Here is an 18671-nt window from a genome sequence, read left to right on the forward strand (position 1 = left end):
TCCTGCTCCAAAGTGATTCCATCTGGGGTCACTTTGCTTTTATCTGAAGCACATTGTTTACAATTTTCTTAAGTGTGAGTCTGCTGCTGGCAAACACCTTCGGGTTTTGTCTGAAAACTGTTTTTATTTCAAGCTCCTTCTTGAAATACTTTGTTGGGCTGGTGGTTGTCTTTCAGCACGTTGGAAATGTCATTTCACTGTCATCTGGCTTCCTTTGTTGCTGCTGAAAAGCCAGCTGTTTGTCCAGTTGTCACACTTTTGACACACTTTTGTCTTTTTTTTTTTTTTCCTGGCTGCTTTAAAGAATTGTTGTCTCTTTTTCCCCTTGTAAATGTTTTATGGATGTGTAACATACATACAGAAGAGTGACCAAATTGTAAGAGCTTGATGAATTTTCAAAAGTGAGCACATCCATGTGACCTGCATCCAGGTAAAATACCAACATTCTCAAATATCTCTAATTTCCCTTATATTTTCTTTGACACAGTAAAAACCTCTTATAGTTGGAAATATTTTAAAGTAATTTCTTTGTTGTTGAATTCTAACTCAGTTCCCTTGACAACCTTTAGAGAATGTGGACTCTAATACTAAGAATTCTTGGGGATTTGTGGAAACTTTTTGAGGGTCTAGTATACTGATTTTTTTTTTTTGCCTTGAATTCTATTCTGTCTGATATTAATATAACTACATGAGGTTTATTTTGGTATCATTTAGCATCTCTTTACTTTTAACTGTGTTGTGGACTTATGTTTTAGGTGTGTATTTTATAAACAGGATCTAGCTGGATTTTGTATTTTAGTTAAATCTGACAATATCTTAAACTAGCAGTTTTGCTTCATTTACGTTTATTATGATTGCTAATATTTGGTTTTATTTCTACAATCTTAACTTTTGGTTTCTATGGCACAAAATGAAAAGTCTTAGTGCAGTTTTAAGTGCTATTTATTATTAAAAGATTTTTAGGACACTCTGTATTTATCCTGATTTTTCTATGCTTCTCTCTCCTTTCCTGTTGGTTTGTTAAAGTTTTCTTTAAACCCTTTCCCAACCACGAGTTTGGAAGTTATACATGAATATGTAGCTTTTTAAGACTTTATCTTCCAAACAACATGAAGACCTTGGAAGGCATTAATGCCAACCACCATCTCCTACCTTGCAGGATGCTGTCCAGGATTTTAGTTGTTTATCTTATGTTATGCTTCAGACATTGGTCACCACAGTCACTGCTGTCCATGGCAATGCTGGCTCAGATATTCTCCGTGGTTCCCGAGGGTTCTCAGCATGCCTTCTCACATCTCTTTCCTTCCCCTGCATGGAAGCTCCTTCTTCCTGATCAAATTCCTTCAATGAGGATCTGTTATTGCTACTTTTTACTTCCTCCTTCTGTAGTTTAGCTGGGCACAGAATCCTAGATTGGTTATCTTGTCTCACCAATCTGAGGCTGTTTTTCATCTTCTGACTTCTGTTGCAGGTGTGAAGCCTGACCTCAGCCTAATTGTTTTTATTTTTTCCCTGTGTTTTCATCTTCTTTGCATTGCTTTCATGATCTTCCCTGAGTCTTTGTAATTCTATTTATTTATTTTTTCCCCCAAAGCCCCAGTAGATAGTTGTATGTCGTAGCTGCACATCCTTCTAGTTGCTGTATGTGGGACGTGGCCTCAGCATGGCCGGAGAAGCGGTGCGTCGGTGCACGCCCGGGATCCGAACCCGGGCCGCCAGCAGCGGAGCGCGCGCACTTAACCGCTAAGCCACGGGGCCAGCCCTTCCCTGAGTCTTTGATGGTCTGTGTTTTGACTGTGATATTTTTATAGATTTAAGTTTATTTCTCCTGATTTGGGCTCACTGGTTTCCTGGATCTGAGAATTTCAAGATTTTCATTCATTTTGGAAAATTCTGGCCATTATTTGTCTATCGAGTCTCCATAGTTCTCATTATTTTGATTTGTATCAGGTACTTGTTGGTGTGTTGGGCCTTCTTACTGTCTTGTCTCTTAACCTCTCATATATATGTATATATATATTTTTTAATTAAATTTTTTTGTTCTCTGTGCTATATCCTGGGTAAATACCTCAGATAGCTCCTCTGTTTCACCAGTTCTCTTCAGCTGTGTCTCATCTGTATTTTAATGTCCTGCAACCAAGTTGTTAATTTCTATGATAGTTTTCATTTCTAGAAATTATGTTTTTCCCAAGCCTGCCTTGTCTTTTTAAAAATAACACATTATTTATGAACTACAAAAAGCATAAATTAAAAAACACTGAGCACCATCAATATTAAGAAAATTACCAATACAGCAGAGGCCCCAGAGATAACCAAGGACTTTGATTTTGGTAATTCTTAAGCACCTCATTAGACTTTTGCTACATATATATACATATATGGCTTCCTAGGCATGGAGCGTTAATATTTTCACACTTTGTATTCATTGTACCATATTGTAGATTTTCTTTTGCAACCTTTTTTCACTCAATGTTGTGCAAGATTCATTATGAATCACACGATTGCTGGAGTTCATTTTCACTGCTATATTCTATTGTACGAGTTCACCATGATCTGTTCTCCTATGGAGGGATGTTTGGGTGGTTTCCGATTTCTTTTTTTTTTTTTGGTGAGGAAGATTTGCCCTGAGCTAACACTTGTGCCAGTCTTCCTCTATTTTGTATGTGGTTCACTGCCACAGCACAGCCACTGAAGAGTGGTGTAGGTCCACACCCAGGATCCGAACCCAGGAACCCGGGCTGCTGAAGCAGAGCGCACTGAACTTAACCACTAGGCCACAGGGCTAGCCCTGGTTTCCGATTTTTTGCTATGATAATCTACACTGCTGTGAGTGTTACCGAACACGTGACATTTCTTCACACACGTGTTGAGGAGGGTTAGGGCTTTCCTCAACTATAATTCCGTGGAAGAAGTCTGCCATACAGAAAATTATTTCAGGGCCTGTTGCTTCAACTTTTCCACAGGTGGTACCTAGGTAGTTCATTCTGGATGTGTAGGAAAGAAGTTAATTTACTATGAACGAGAGGCCTCAGGACATCATGTCTCCTGCAGAACCCACTTGAAAGGGTGGAGAGTCTCTATCTAGAAATGAGACTGCTCTCTGCAGTAAACGCAACCTTAACTTTGCTGGCTGTGCCCATTTAAGAAAGCGATTCCATTAAGTGATACAACCACTAGCAGCATGGACACGTTCTGTAGCGCTGCTCGTCCACTGACACAGCCACACCTCGTCTCACTGCCTGTTGCTTTACCACGCTTCACAGATATCGTGTTTTTACAAGACCCTCACCAGCACAAAGATTACGACTCACTGAAGGCTCAGATGATAGTTGGCATTTTTTGGCAGTGAAGTATTTTTTGATTAAGGTGTGTATGTTGTTTTCTAGACATAATGCTATTGCACACTCAGTAGACTACAGGATGGTGTCAACATAACTTTTACATGCCCTGGGAAATCAGGTTTGTGTGCCTCACTCTATTGCAACATTTGCAGTATTGCAGCGGTCTCTCCGAGGTATGCCTGTAAATGGTGTGTCAGACATTTTAGTTTTTTCCCCTGCCAGTCTGATGAGCATGAAATAGCACCTAATTGTGGTCTTCACTCATTTCCTTAATTATTACAAGGTTGAACATCTCTTCATGTTTATTGCCATTTGTATTTTCTCTTCTCAGGACTGTTTGTTCACACTTTGCCCATTTTTCTTTTGGGCACTTTCTCTGATTTGTAGTTATTTATATAATTTGTACACAGACTATTTGCCTTGTTAGATGTTGCAAGAGTCCATTGGTTCTTCTCTAAACGTGAGTCCTTTGCTTGCCTTTAACCACTCGGAATGTATTTACTGCATATTATATGTCTGATAAGCCTCTTGAATGAAGGTCTTGAGGGTCTGACCCTGCTGACACTCACCTGTGTTTTGTAATTTTGGGTTTCGGGTGGCTCTGAATGCGAGGACCTTGGACTCATGCTCCTCCAGAGAGGTTCTGTTTCATAAGTGTTTCAGTTCGGGTGTCTCCAGACCATGGACATAGTGTACATTTCAGTTCTACACCAGTGGTTGCAAGACTTCAGGGGAGACGTTTTCGCCACCAGATCTCCAGCCAAGAGAGTCAACAGCACTTTCTGGCTCCCAGGGCCAGAGGGCAAACAGCTTTTCTAGTCCCCCTGTCCTCTGTGACTCTGCCTACGACCCTCCTCAGATCGCAGCTTCACGTAGGCGTCTGCTCTGCATTTCAGCAGCCTCCAAGGCCCAAAGGCCCCTCTGCCCCAGCCCTTAAACCCGAACCTCTTGCTCCGGGAGTGAGAGCAGCTCCGGCTCCTGCTATTTCTCCGGTGCCCTGCTTCCTCTGGGGGGGCCTGTGCAGGCCCCCGGCTTTCTCAAGGGCTCAGCTGGGTACATTTACTTCACTTTATGCATTTCTGTGTTTATGGGAGGGCTTGCAGTTAACACTGTCCCCAACCTTGCTGGGAAGAGAGGCCCTGCTCTGCACTGTGGGTGACCACTCTGTCCCGTGGGGCTCTGGAGGCTGGAGCTTGGCCTCCAGGGGTGGCAGTGAGGATGGAGAATGGGGCGGGCTCCAGGGTCTTTTGGAGGGAGGCCATCAGGACTTGCTGTGGATGTAGGTGTGGGTGGTGAGGGGTGGGGCATCAAAGGGCCCCCACAGGCTTTGGCCTTAGCCCTGGGCTGGGGCAGCATCCCTTACTCCATGCCAGTGGAAGGTCAAGATTCCACTAGGGCCGATGCCCACTAGACCTCCAAGGGGGAGCCTGGTGATACAGGAGAGGGAGGAGAGGCCCTTAGAGGCAAGAGGGGGTGGGCCGGGCAGGGCCATCAGCGTTGGAGGGGCAAGGGTGGGAGTATAGCTGCCTGCGGTGGGAAGACCAGGCACCTCCTGCCCATGCGCCCACCATGACCAGGTGCCCACCCGACAGCTATGGACCAGGCAGTGGTTCTCATACTCCAGCGTGTGTATGGTGCCTTCGAGGTGCCTCCCTCAAAGCCCGTGGGTCCAGGCCAGGAACCTCCAAGCAGCAGCCAGAAGCTGCAGCTGCCGATGAAAATTAGCTGCAGAGCCTATAACCAGTCTTCTGGGCCCCATCCCCAGAGACTCTGCCTCGGCAGGTGGGCCTGTGAACTGCATTTCTAGTGAGCTCAAAGCGGCTGCTGAGGCCGCTGGCATGAGGACAACTCTGAGGAAGGCACCGGGTCGGGAGGGATGGGGCCACGCTGCTGGTGATTTTAAGGTTGGGGTCGCGACAGTCACCTCAGGTGAGAGGGAAGGAACTGGCCTGCATGGCCCTCAGGAGGGCGGCCCTGACGGTCCAGTGCAATGGCTCCGTCATCCCACTGACTCCTTGTTCCCGTCTTCACCTGGGGAGGCAGAGGTGCCAGAAGCCAGTGACACCGTGTGGGCCACATGGCAGGTTGGTGATGAAGCCACGTGAGCCCCGCACCTGTCGCTGGTCACCCAGGAAGAGTTGGCACCGTGGTGCACCAGAGGGAGGGCAGGCCTCACGTTTAATTAATGGAATTTAATGTAACCATGACACGAACACAGACAGGGTGGGGGGACCAAGCACAGTCGTGGATGGCCCGTGCCCCGCACCCTCCAGGGCCAGCGGCCTCCATGGACCCCACTTCCCCTGTGGGACAAACACCAATGTGGCTGAGTGACAGTAGCGCATGGCACTGGCTGCCCTGGGAAGGTGCCTCCCTCGAAGCCCATGGGTCCAGGCCAGGAACCTCCAAGAAGCAGCCAGAAGCTGCAGCTACCGATGAAAATGCCAGGTTCTGGCCCGATGTGGGAGGGTGACCCAATGTTGGCCTCAGCAGGGAGGAGGGCGAGGAGGCAAGAGGCCCTGTCCTCGCTAAGTATCGCCTGAGGGCTTCAGGATGAAGGGCCAAAGGGCGCGGACAGAGAGATACACGTAAACATCAACGAATGAACAAGACAAAACCTAGAAACATCCAAGAACCTACAACATTCAACAGAACAGGAACAAGACGGCGGCCCCAAGAGCCCAGCCAGATGCCGCGTGCAGCCAGCGGTCTGGGGAGTGTTTCCCCATCTTTCTAGTGCCTGGGAGCTAAACAGCACAGAGGCTGTGTTTGATCTCTGGAGGGAAAGATTTTGTTTCCTTCCCCACAAACTGACTCAGGGAGAGACAAGAGACAAGACAAGCCTCTTCTGGGAGAAGGGACTTCAGAGACGAGAGTGACGACGGCAGAGCAGGTGCGCCTGGAGAAGGAGGGTCCCTGGGCGTTGCTGGGAGGGTGGCCAGTGACCAGGGGCCCCTCCTTCTGGCAGGCTTGGCAGGTGCTTCCACCAGGAGCCCCAGCGCTGGGGTGGGGGCGTGGCCGTCGCAGCCCTCACTGGGTCCGGAGCTGGTAATCTAGGGGAGGGAGGGAGGCCACGCTGTCTGCTCTGCACCCTGGGGCCGCTCTGTGAGCACCACCCTGACCCTCTCAGAACCTCCCCACTGCCCACCCTAACGCAGGGTAGGCCAACGCACCTCCGTTCTGAGTGATGTAACGGACCCACGGCAGGGCCTGGTAGCCACTCTTCTCGATGATCTTCAGGTAGCGCACCTGGGACAGAGGGACCAGGGCCCTGAACATGCATATGCTCCCCTCCTGGTCCCCCCTTAATCCCTCCTCCCAGGACCGTGACAAGGAGCAAGTGAGCACGGGCCTCAGGGGCGAGGGAGGACAAAGGGCCCTGATCTGTCTGCACAATGCCAAGGCTGTGGGAGGGTGGAGCCGCTGCTGCGAGATGTGCCCAGAGGGAGGATGTGCGCTCCAGGCACGGCCCTCTAGCAGAGTCCTGGAGAAGGGGTCCAGAATTCTCTCACCTTGCAGATTTTCCGCACGCCCACGTGCCCAGGAAAACAGGCCCCGTATTGGCAAGTGTGTGGATTTTAGAGGCTCAAACTCTGGTTTCAGGGACTAAGTCTCCAAGCTTAGAGTGGAAGCACAGGGTCAGGTCTGAGGAGGTAATGTGGGCCTCCTTCCTCAGGGCCCAGGCCAGGCGTGGAGACAGGCAGAGCTGGGGCAGCACTGCAGGGCCCGGGCACAAGCCAACTAGCACCCTTTTCTGGCTGCGTTGATGTCTGTCACCTGCAACCCTCTGAGCCTGGACTGACACCCTGTGAGGTCCCGCGGGGCCTGTCCACGTCTGCTCCGGGGCCCCGCAGTCCTGGCTGCACGCACCTGGATGCCAGAGGTAGTGAAGTAGGGGATCTCGAACTTGACGCTGATCGGTGGCTTGCCCTCCTTGTCCTCTGCCTCCACACTGGGCAGGCCGAAGTGGGCCCGCATCAGGTACTCCTTGCCACCCTGGGATTGCAGACGAGGGTGCAGACAGTCAGGCCAAGGCCGCGGCCCAGCTCGGCCAACAGCTGCCCCTGAAGAATGCTGGGCTACTAGCCCAGCCACCAAGCCCCTTCTCGTGTGGCCTGCAGCTGCCCAGCGCTTGGCTCCCCTAACACACTTATCCTCCAGGCCTCATGGACTCCCCCACCAGCCCCACTGGGCAGACTGGAGGCCCTGCTGGGGAAATCGGTGGATTCTAAGGATCAAGAGAAAGTTTCATAAGCTGCCACGGAGATAAGACTAGTTGCTTCAGGGAAAGGGAGATCTATGGGCCTTGGGAAGGAAGAAGAGGGAGGGAGGGCGTGTACAGACAGGTGCAGGCTGCCGTGGGACAAGGCCCACCTGCCAGGCCAGAGTCCGAGTGAACAACCCACGTGCCCAGTGTCAGGATGCTATGCGAAGGGAAGAGGGAAATGTCACAACGCAGGATGGCGGCCGGGAGAGGTAACTAAAGTAAGAGACTGTGGCTGGGGCTGACCAAGTGGGCCCCGTGTTCTGCTCCCGAAGGGTACGTAAGGTGGTGGTCTGGCCCCAGAAGCTGAGCAGTGACGCTAGAGATGGGGTCAGAGCAGGGCCAGGGACGACAGGAACCCGAGTCCTGGCCATGAGGAGGTGAGGGGGCTTGGCCTAGTTCCCCGAGTGCCCACTGCATCTCACATGGAGGATGGGAGCACAGCCCTCGTCACCCCTGGGACACCGTGGTCTCTGACCCCCAGGGCCCTAGCAGCAGGAGTGGCTGCCAACCAGGGCTGCTTCTACCCCAGAGCAGGGGCTGTCCTTGCCAGGGCTCAGAGCTGCACTCAAGCTCCCCTCCCTGGGCTGGAGTGAGTGGTCAGTCTCTGCTCATCGCTGCCAGGGCCAGTGCGAGAGTGAAGACTCTGCCTGAGTGAGTGACAGGTGCTGAGTAAAGACTATGGGACAATGAGGGGAGAATAATGTAGTCTCAGCAGCACAAAGAGCGGCACCAAAGGAACAGACCAGCTCCACCAGCCTGTGTACAGAACAAGGACCTGAGCCCTGCAAGGAGAGGGGAAACGGAAGCCAAAGACACGCCGAGCCGAGGCCTAGCAGGGGAAGTCGGCACGCTCACCTGGTGTTGGTCAGGTCAATGGAAATGGGTTTAATCCTCTTGCTAATGAGAGAGACTTACAGGTGGGCTCACAGACCAAACCCCAACCCTATGCTGCAAAAGCAGAGTGAGAAAGGCTAGACCAGTAGGAAGAACGGGTGAAGGGGTGTCAGCCAACGGCAAACAAAACAGAGGAGGGGGCTGCTGCCACAGGGGAGGATGCAGGGCAAGAATTACAGGTGCACAGAGGACAGGCCACAACCCTATGGTCCACAGGGACGATATATAGTACGAGTCTCTACACACCAAATAACATGGCAGCAACTTTTATTACACAGATGCTATAAGAGATGCGAAGGGAATCAGAGGAAGGCAGAGCTGGCCCAGCTCTCTATCTGGCGATATGGTCACAGCATAATGGCAGACCTCGTGGGCACATGTGTCAAATTCTCTGCCCCAATGACAGAGGCCTTATCTTCTTCTCAAGTGCTCATGGGATATTTACAAACTCTGACCTTATATCAGCACATGACAAACAGTTCAATAAATTCTAAAAGCAGAAACAGTATGAATAACCTTCTCTGGCCCCACTGCACCAAATCTATAGTGAGGAAAAAAAGGAAAACAAAAGGCCTTTCCATCAGGAAGTTTAAAAAAAACCCAACCAACTCTCTATTTGATTACAGAATTTCTAGATAATAATGATATCAAATATTACATGTCAGAATCTATGGGTTATACAGTTCAGACAGGGCTCAGAGGAACATTTGTGGCTTAAATATTTATATCAATACAAATTTAAAAACCAAATAATTGAATTAAAATATCTAACGAAAAATTAGAATTAGAACAAAGAAAGGACTAAGAAATTAAAATTAAAGACTTAGAAAATGGGAAAATAATACAGCAAATAAACTAAAAGCAAATCTGGAAAAAAAATAGGCAAACCACTAGGTAACCTTATCAAGGAAAAAAGAAGGCACAAACACGCAAAATAAGAAATAACAAGGGAGAAGTAACTGTCATAAGATAAAGGAAAAAAAAGAACACTTTTTACAACTTTGTGTAGACAAATCTGAAAACCTGGTTAGGATGGATAACTTTAGGAAAATGTAATTTACCCAAACTGACTCCAACAGAAACAGAAATCTAAATGGCCTAATTTCCACAGAAGAGCGAGAGAAAGTGGCAGAGATCCAGGTGACCACACAGCCGGATCCTATCACTCCTCTCAAGACCAGGTGATCTCAAGGCTACGTCAACTGTTCTGCAGCACGGAAGAGGGAGACAAAAAAACTATGAAACAGGTATAACATTGATACTTGATAGAGATTGTGCCAAAAAAAAATCTAACCTCAGTTATGAATATCAATGTAAAAATCCTACATCCAGTGTTAACCAACAGAATCTGATGGCCCATGACAAAGAAAATACAGCATGATCAGGTGGAGCTTACCAGAATGCAGGGGTGGTTCAAGACCCACCCCATTAACAGATCTGAACTGACAGAGACACTGAAGAGGTGCTTGGCTAAATGTGTCACCCATTTGTGCTAAAACACAGTGGAGTGGGACTGCAGCGAGCCCACGGCCCAGCAGCACTGCACTTGGAGGGAAAGCCTGGCAGGCCCAGTCACGGGCAAGGCCGGGAGCCACCCCCACCACCCGTACAGGCCCTGCAGACAGCAGCCGAAGCAAGGAGAGGCCAGAAGCCATTGGATGCCCAAGAACAGGAGAAGAAAAGGGAAAACTGCATCTGGCTGCAAATGATACGAAAGAATATCTAAAAATCCATGAGAATCAAAAGAAAAACTACCACAAACAAAAAATTCAGTAAGGTACCAGGACATAAAACTACCACACAAACATTAGTGACCTGGTGGAAGATATAACGGGAGAGAAGACCCCATTTCCCAAAACATTGACCTAAAAATTGAATGAGAAACGTGCAAAATTGGCGATGGGCCTTGGGAGCTCCTGGGAGTGGGAAGCGTTCTGTGGTTTTATCTGAGTCCAGACACACGGGTGTGATCACTCTGAGGAAACTCATCGAGTTGTTCACATTTCATTTGTGTACTTTTCTGCACATTATACTTCAATAGAAGTACTTTTTAAACTATAGGAAAGCCCATGTGAGGTATACAAGGTTAACAGCAAAACATTCCCAAAAGGCACAAAGGTGAGTCTGGGACAAAGCTACTGGAGAGGATAACTCAGCCTCATAAAAGTGTAAATTCTTCCCAGCTAACTTATACATTTAGTGCAGACAAACTGATTCTAAAATTCATAATGAAAACGAAACAAGCAGGAATCACTAGGAAACAGACAAACAGTGGGGTTGGGGCGAGTTCAGGGGCGGCGGGGTGCTGGCCCCAGCAGACGCTGAAACACAGACTAAAGCCCCGAGTTAAAATGTGGCCTTGTTGCAAGGACAGACAGACAGGAGGCCATTCAGAAAGAGACCTAATGCCACATGAAAATTTGATGATTGATCCATGTGGCATTTCAAACCACTGGGGGAAAGGTGGACTTTTTAGTAAATGAGGTTACGAAACTGGATAGCCATTTGGAAAAAGATAAAATTCGATCTGTACTTCACCCCATTTACCAGACTGTGCTCTGAAAGGACCTGAACTCTAAGGTGGAAAACCCCGTTGTACAGGTCCTAGAAGCAAACATGGGCGAATTCCTTTATAGCTGGTGATGGGGAAGCCTTTCAAAGCATGACTTATAATCCAGACACAATAAAAGAAAAAGACAGTGAAATCTGACTACGTTAAACAACAATAAAACAGAGAAGCACTCAAAAAAGGTCACACAGCAAACACACCAGAAGCAAAGTCACAAGACAAACACCAAACTCAAGAAAACAATTTCTGACTTATATCAAAGAAAAAGTACTAATCTTGCCCATATGTAAAGAGCTCTGGGAAACTAAGAGGAAAACAACCAACCCCGACAGAAAATGAGCAAGGGACAGTGACTATGGTCTCCAGAGAAAGAAACGCAAATGGCCCTCAGACGTCAGAAAAGGAGTCCCACCTTGTTTACAACGAGAGGACGGCAGCGGGTGTGCGCACCCGCCTTCCTGCCTCTCTGGGCACTGCTCCCGCAGGCCCAGACTCAAGCACTCGAAATCTGAACACAAGCCAGGCAGCCACACCAGGGGCCAAGTGGCACAGGGCACACAGTGCGCTCCATCCCGGAGCTGGTGCTGGATTCCTGAAGCCCCTGGTGCTCCACCTTGAGGTAGGGAGGGAAGCTGAGTTCTGGACCAGAGCGTGAGAGAGGGAAAGCAGGAGGGTGGGAGGGAAGGAGGGAGGGGCGCTGCCCTGACACCGAAGACAGGCAGGTTCACAAAGAAGAGGGAGGTAGAGGGCCCTCGAGGCTGGAGCCTGCCTCTGCTCTCCCAGAAGGCTCCAGTTGTCCCTCCATGCCTGGCCAGCTCCTTGGCTCTCCATCCACCCTCCCTCCTGACCCTCCCAGAAGCCCCAGGTGGGGATCCTGGTCCTGTGCCCCATCTCAAGGCTCAGCTGCATTGTGACGGGCACAGGGAGCAGGTGGGGTATGGGCGGGAGTCTGGAGGGGGGCTCCCCACCGAGAAGGGTGCTCACCGGGAAGGACTTAATGGACCACACGATCTCACTGTTCTCAGGCACCCACTTGACGCTCCCCACCGTCGTCTTGAACTTGGGTGAGTCGGCGTCATTGGGCACGGGGATGTGGATCTCCACGTTGTTGGCCGTTGACCGCCTCTTGAACTGGCTCTTGGCCTGGAGACAAGGCCAATGCAGCCAAGATTGTGGATGGCGAGGGTAATACAGCCCAGCCCTCACCCAGCCTGCCCCCACAGGACCATGCACCCCTTGGCCTGGCCTATGGGACCCCCAGCTCTCCAGGCACTGCCCGTGCCCTCTCTTGCCCTCCGAGATTCTCCCTGTGCCCAACTCTGAAAGTTCAGTCTCTGCCCTCCTGTCCCCTCAGCCTTTGGGGCTCCCATCCCTCCCTCTGGCCTGGCCCTGGCCTCCTGGGACCATGCCTGTGTCACCAGGGCTGGCCTGGGATAGATGGGGTCGCTGAGTGGCAGGACTGCTCCACCTGGCAGGCAGCAGCCTTCCTGGATGCCTGGCCACAGGCTGCTGTCACGTGGCCGCATCCAGGACCTGGGCAGCACGTCTCCTCTCTGTGCCCTGGGCCTACTCTTGCATCTGAGCTCACAGTGAGCAGCACGGATGGCAGCCACGGCCCTCATCCCTCAGGACAAGGGTCTCAGAGCCCATGGCAGCCCCAGCCCGGGTTAGGACTCTGCACTAAAGGTCTGGACAGGCCAGAGACACGGGAACGCCCTCACCCGGCAGGGCCGCCCAACACTCCCATCCGCCCGCCCCACGCCTGCAGGCTGACACCACGTGCAGGACGTGCACATACCTTGATCATGTACTCGATGCGGCTGTGGGAATGCTTCTCGATCACGGACTCGATCCATATCAAGGGCTTGACCTGTGGGGAGAGTGCAGGTGGCTCACATGTCTGTTTCACAAAGCCCTGCTTCACAGAGGAGAAACCCGGGGCATAAGCCCATGTGCTGAGTTGTGAGCCCAGCCCACCGCTGCGGGGGGCTCTCGGAGGAGTCCACAGCTGGCGCCAGGACAGGTCAGAGCAGAGAGACCGAGGGCCTCTATGAAAATGCAGAAAACATCACCGGGTTGCTCTGCTGGGGCTGCCTGGAAAGTGGCAGGGGTGCCCAAGGGGGTCTGGCCCCTCAGCAAATTCGGAGCCTCCGCGTTGTCAAACACGGGCTCCTGGGAGCCCGGGCAGCCCATGGGAGCTGCGCCCGCCCTGGCGTCACCTCGTGGACATGACCCCCTGTGCAGGACCGCTCCACCAGGGGCAGCCTCCCGGCCACCTGCTGGGTGAGACCCACCCAGGGCCCTCTCGGCTGTGGCTGGCACACTCACGTGGGTGTTGAGGCGGTAGGACATGAGCTCGAACTCGCCGTCAGGCGGGATGAAGGAGATGGTGCGGTCGTTCTCGAAGCGCGAGAGCCGCACGCACTGGTGGAACTTCACGTCCTCCAGCTCCACTGACTTGCTTTTGCCACCTGAGGGGAGGGGAGAGGGACAGGCCACAGGCCCTCCGGTGACTTTCTCAGCAACACTCCACTGCCCGGGGCCCATCCCTGGCAGAGCAGAGCTGCCCCCCAAATCTGCGAGAGCAACTTGGACCACAAACACCAAGGGGGCTGGTGGCAAGACAACCTCCCCCATCCCTCCTCGCCCCCTGGAGGGCCCATGACTGACTCTGGGCATGTGCTGAGGGCAGGGCTAGTCAGCCTGGTTCACTCTGAGTCCCCAACAGCCAGCCCAGGGCCCAGCTAGGGTTGCTGCTTGGGACACGTTTGCTGAATGACTCCCGGCTAGGGATGTATGGTGATGGCTCGGGACTCCCTGAAGGTCCTGTCTTGGTTTCCCACCCCACAGAGGGGCCATGCAGGACGGGCCCAGCCCTGGGAGGTGAGCCACCCTGCAGGCTAATGCCTGCGAAGCCCTCACTACCGCCCTTGCAGATATAACTATGACAACAGAGGCCACGGCTCCCCACTGCGGGGCCTGTGGTGGGCCGGGAGGCAGGTGGTCCAGTTTGCGAACACGGAGCCCCACCAACTCTGGGCCCGAGGCCACTCTCTCCTTGTCCCAGTATGGGCAGTGCAACACCCAGGCCAGTGGTGAGAGCTCCAACCACTGCATGTGGCCTTCCAACAGCCCAGACCCAGCTGTTTGCCCGAGGCGAGGGCAGCAAGTGGCCCAGAAGGGAGAGGGTGAGGCCTGACCCCGAGGCCTGCAGTGACGTCACCACATGCAGGGGGCTAGAGGACCTGCCGTGTGACCCTCCGAGTGCTTGGCCCGGGGGCGACGAGGGGACTTGACCTCAGGGTCTTCATTCTCCTGGGTCTTCTGTGCCCAGGTGTGCATTTATTCATCTTCACGGTGTCTTATAAACAATGTGACAATGTTTCTAAACCAAGTGCCTGAGCTCAGCCTGCTCACCGCACAGGCAGACACGCCCTCCGCTCTAATCCAGCGCGGAGGAGGCAGCCTCCAGCAGGCGGGGTACTCACGGCCAGTGTTGTCGAAGAGGACCTTGTCGTTGAGGCCCAGGCGCAGCTCAGGCATGCCCGAGAGGAACACCCGCATCTTGATGGAGCCCACGATCTCGCTGCGTAGCACGTTGCCGTTGGCACTGACCTGGGGGCGGCAGGGCGGGTGTGAGGGGAGGCCCTGCTCACCAGCCACTGTCCCCCACCATGCTGCGAGACCCTCCTGCCACCCCCACCCTCGATGCCCTTCTCCCTGGCCCCTGAGCTGAGAAGGCAGAGCCGGGCCAGTGGGGCAGACACTCACGGGCGCCCCTCCAGGCCTCCGGCCACACGGCTCCTCCCTCATGGATGGGCTTGCTGACCTATGCCTGGAATCCCACCTGAGGGCTCTCTCCCAGGCTCCGCTCCCTCCGAGGAGATCCTAATGCCTGGGGCAGACCTCGTGGCTCAGCCATGTGACGAGTCTGCCCCCCAGGCCACGTGCTCACTCACTGGGCCCTTTTCTCAAGATCTGTTTCTCCATACCCTACAGCTTGTTACAGACAAGTCTCCTGGGCCCTCACCACTCCCTGCTCCTCAGGGCTGCCCTGAAGTCTGATGACCACTGACCCCAAACAACAAGACACTTGAACAGACACAGCCCAGCAGTGAGCACCAACTGAGCAGCTCCTCTGTGCTAGGTGCTGCTCTCGGTGCTCCTCAACAGCCTGAGGCAGGACTGTGCCTGGGGAGACCCCGTGACTCATGTGCAAACCAGGAGGCATGTGGGAGTGTGGTTACAAATCACAGCAGGCCAACAGGCAACCCTGAGACTGTCCTGAGGGAGCCAGGCTGCTGGAACACCTCTCCTCGGGTCCATTTCAGAGATGAGGACACTGAGGCATAGAGGGAAGACCGCGCACTGAGGGCACACAGTGGCTAGCAGAGGCGCTGGGGTCACAGCTCTGACCACCACCCTATGGCGCCACTCTGCAAGAGGCCACGTCCACACCAGCAAGCGAGACTGAGGGCTGCAAACTCAGAGGCCCTGGGGCCACACACGCCACTTCTCGGAGGAGCCAGCCATGCTCATGTGGGGAAGGGCCTAAGCTTCCTATTTCTGCAGAGAAGCAAAAACATCTTTTTTGTCCTGTCTTTAACTGGAGTGTCTAGAAAGCACCCCGTGCATACACAAAAGCCCTTTGCCTCTGGGGACAGCTGAGAACTGACGTACCAAGTGGATGATGACCCCCAGAAAGGCATGAAACAGGAGAGAAGGTCCTGCAGGGTCTGGCTCCGTCACCTCCCGGTGCTCACTACATGCACTCTGGCCACACTGGCTTCTTGTTGTCCTTACCCCAGCAGGCAGCTCCCTGACCCCACAGCACACAGCAGCTGCCTCCTCTTCTGCCTCTCGTCAGTCCTGTCTGCCTGTCTGTCCGTCTCCATCCCCCTCTGGTGGGCGCTGTGCCAAGCTGCCCGCTGCAGGTCCAGCACAGGGACAGCGCCTAGGGCAGCAGGCACTGAGCGAGCTCTGCAGACATGGGCCCCTGCTGGCTGTCACTCCCACCCACCTTACTCTGTGGGGCACTCTGCACTTCCCCTGACTGTGACTGCCCCTAGATCCCCTTCTCTGGCGAGCTGTCACCCCCTTGGGCAGTTGGGACTGCACAGACCTCTGTAACTAACACATGAGGTCAAGAACGCTGGGAAGGAAGGCCCAGGAAGTAGAGCAGAAAAGCCAAGCAGCCCACAGGCTAATCTGGGCCCTGTGGGCAGCAACCAGGATGGGGCTGGCTTCTCAGCTGAGGTGTGAACGATGGCCCAAAGCCAGTGCCTTCCTCCGGTCGGGGGTGGAAGAGATATTTGCCGAGGGAGGTATCAGCCGCTTAAGTACACCACTACATCCGGACTTGCAGAATCTGGAGGCCGATGTTGACTCTGGAGGCTGTCAGCTCTGCCATCAGACTTAGCAAGGTGGTGTTCTAACATGCCTGGGACGTCCACACCCACCTTGAGCTGCCCCGTGCATAGAGGAACGCGGGTCCTTGGGCAGAGCCACGTGCAGGGATGCACTGCAGCTGGGACACCCCTGCACGCCCAGCGCTTTCCTGTGCAGCTGTTTATAAGGTGCTCCCCAGGATTTGCTTTTCCACCCAGGACACCTGGAAGCTGTGTTCTGGGCTCAGCAAACAATTCAGACAAAGGTCCTCAGGCAGGAGGGGAATGCAATTAGTGAGGCCACTGTCTTGCCCCATGGCTTAAAAAGTAAGAAGGCAAATCCATTTTCATTAAGTCCACTAGGAGACTCTTTTTGGAAAACATTGCTGCTCAGCAATTCCATGCCTGCAAACCCAGCCTTCCAGAAATCCTGCCCAAGTAAGGGAGATGCCCAAATGCACATGTGAGGATGAACGAGCACACTCATTTCTGCACCGTCCACAACGGTCAGAAACAGGCACACCTCAGCGACCCACACCACGGGACTGGCTGCGTCAGCCAGGGTCTGCCCGACAGCGGGAGGCGGCTCTCCCTGCGGAGACAGGCAGGCCGCAGGGAGATGGGGCTGCCTTGCACCACCCTTTCTCTGTCACTGACCATGGGCAACTATCAGAAGACTGTGAAAAGCGCAGCAGGTGGGTCCAGGAAGAGCCCACCGAACGAGCAGTGCCCCCATGCCACGTGAAAGTGCACAGGAAGCCTGTAAGTGGAAGTGACGCAGGGTGCGGACAGAGCCCGGACGCCTCTAGCTCTGGCTCCAGGGCCAGAAGGGGAGCTCCCGCGGCTCAGAAGGAGTACAGAAATCCCCCTTTTCCCCCCTTTTCTGTTCTCTCATGTCCCAGGCCCCAGGCCATTTAGCTACTGTTCTGAGAGGGTGGGGCAAACCCAGGATTCGGGCCCAACTACAGACAAGTACAGCAAAGTGGGGATGTAGAGCCCCAAGTTTTTGGCTGCAGAACCAAAAAGGGAAGCCCCAGGCAGCTGGAAAGTACTAGGCAGATAGCAGAGAGTGAGGAGTTCAGGAAAGCAACACCTTTAAGTTTTTATGTCTCCACAGCTCTCTAGAACTGCGCATGCATGAGTATGATCCTAATTAGCATGCCAAAGACCTTGAGAACCAAACTGCCCCGTCCCAGACAGCACGTACTCAGGACAGACTCAAATAGCAAATGACAGGAAGGCTTTGAAAACTGAACTGATACTCATGGCCCACTGATTGGAGGCTGGAACTGTGGCCAGAGTTTAACTAGGTCAACTGACAGCTCAAACAAAAATATCAACATTTTCCATATAATTTAAATAAGACCTAGAACCTTATATCTTAATGTTCAAAAAGTCCAGGATGTAATCTAAAATTATTCAGCATACAGAGAACCACGAAAATTTCAGCTCCCATGGAAAATACAATCAACAGACACCAACACTGACACAGGTGTTGGGATTATCTGACAAAGACTTTAAACAACTATGATAAAAATTGCAAACACTCCTGCAACAAATGTTAAAATAGAAAGTCTCAGCAAAGAAACAGATGATAGGAAGAAAATCAAATGGAAAATTTTAGAACTGAGAAATACAATAAAAACTTAAAAACTTGAATTAAAAACTAAACTAAAAACTTGCTGGATGGGCTCAACAGCAGAATGGCAACAACGTAGGAAAAGTGCAGTGAACTTGAAGATAGATCAATGGAAATTATCCAATCTAAACAACAGAGAGAAAAAATGGAATAAAATAAACAGAGCCTCAGGGACCCGTGGGGCAATAACAAAAGGTCTAATGTTCACATCACTGGAGTCCAGAAGGAAAAGAGAAAGAGTGAAATAATGAACTATATTTGAGGAAATAATGGCTGAAAACATCCCAAGTTTGGTGAAAGAATTAAATCTACAGATTCAAGAAACCCTAAACAGTAGAAATCCAAAGATATTCATACCTAACAAATCATAATCCACCTGCTGAAAACTAAAGACAAGAAAAAGTCTGGAAAGCAGCCAGAGAAAACAATGTGTTACCTACAGGGGAAAATGGATTTGAGTGACTGTGGATTTCTCATCAGAAACTGTGGAGCTAGAAGGAAGTGGCACATTTTTAAGGTGCTAAAAGAGAACTGTCAACTCAGAATTGGATATCCAGTGTAAATATCCTTCAGG

The 18671-nt window shown here is 52.0% G+C and overlaps 1 protein-coding gene across 1 annotated transcript in view; it reads right to left on the reverse strand.

Annotated features, from left to right (window-relative positions):
- Positions 1-5513: 5513 nt before the first annotated feature.
- The window catches only part of AP1M1 (adaptor related protein complex 1 subunit mu 1), a 36573-nt gene continuing 23415 nt past the window's right edge, over positions 5514-18671 (reverse strand). Inside the window, exons 6-12 of the mRNA XM_004423001.3 lie at positions 14560-14686; positions 13400-13542; positions 12870-12941; positions 12056-12214; positions 7212-7337; positions 6515-6590; positions 5514-6394 (exon numbers count right to left, since the gene is read on the reverse strand). Of these exons, the coding sequence (XP_004423058.1) occupies positions 6372-6394; positions 6515-6590; positions 7212-7337; positions 12056-12214; positions 12870-12941; positions 13400-13542; positions 14560-14686 (726 nt within the window). The 3' untranslated portion in view covers positions 5514-6371. The remainder of the gene's footprint in view (positions 6395-6514; positions 6591-7211; positions 7338-12055; positions 12215-12869; positions 12942-13399; positions 13543-14559; positions 14687-18671) is intronic.

The sequence above is a fragment of the Ceratotherium simum genome, chromosome 18, assembly GCF_057802395.1.
Source record: "Ceratotherium simum simum isolate JZ-2026a chromosome 18, ASM5780239v1, whole genome shotgun sequence".
Taxonomy (NCBI): domain Eukaryota; kingdom Metazoa; phylum Chordata; class Mammalia; order Perissodactyla; family Rhinocerotidae; genus Ceratotherium; species Ceratotherium simum.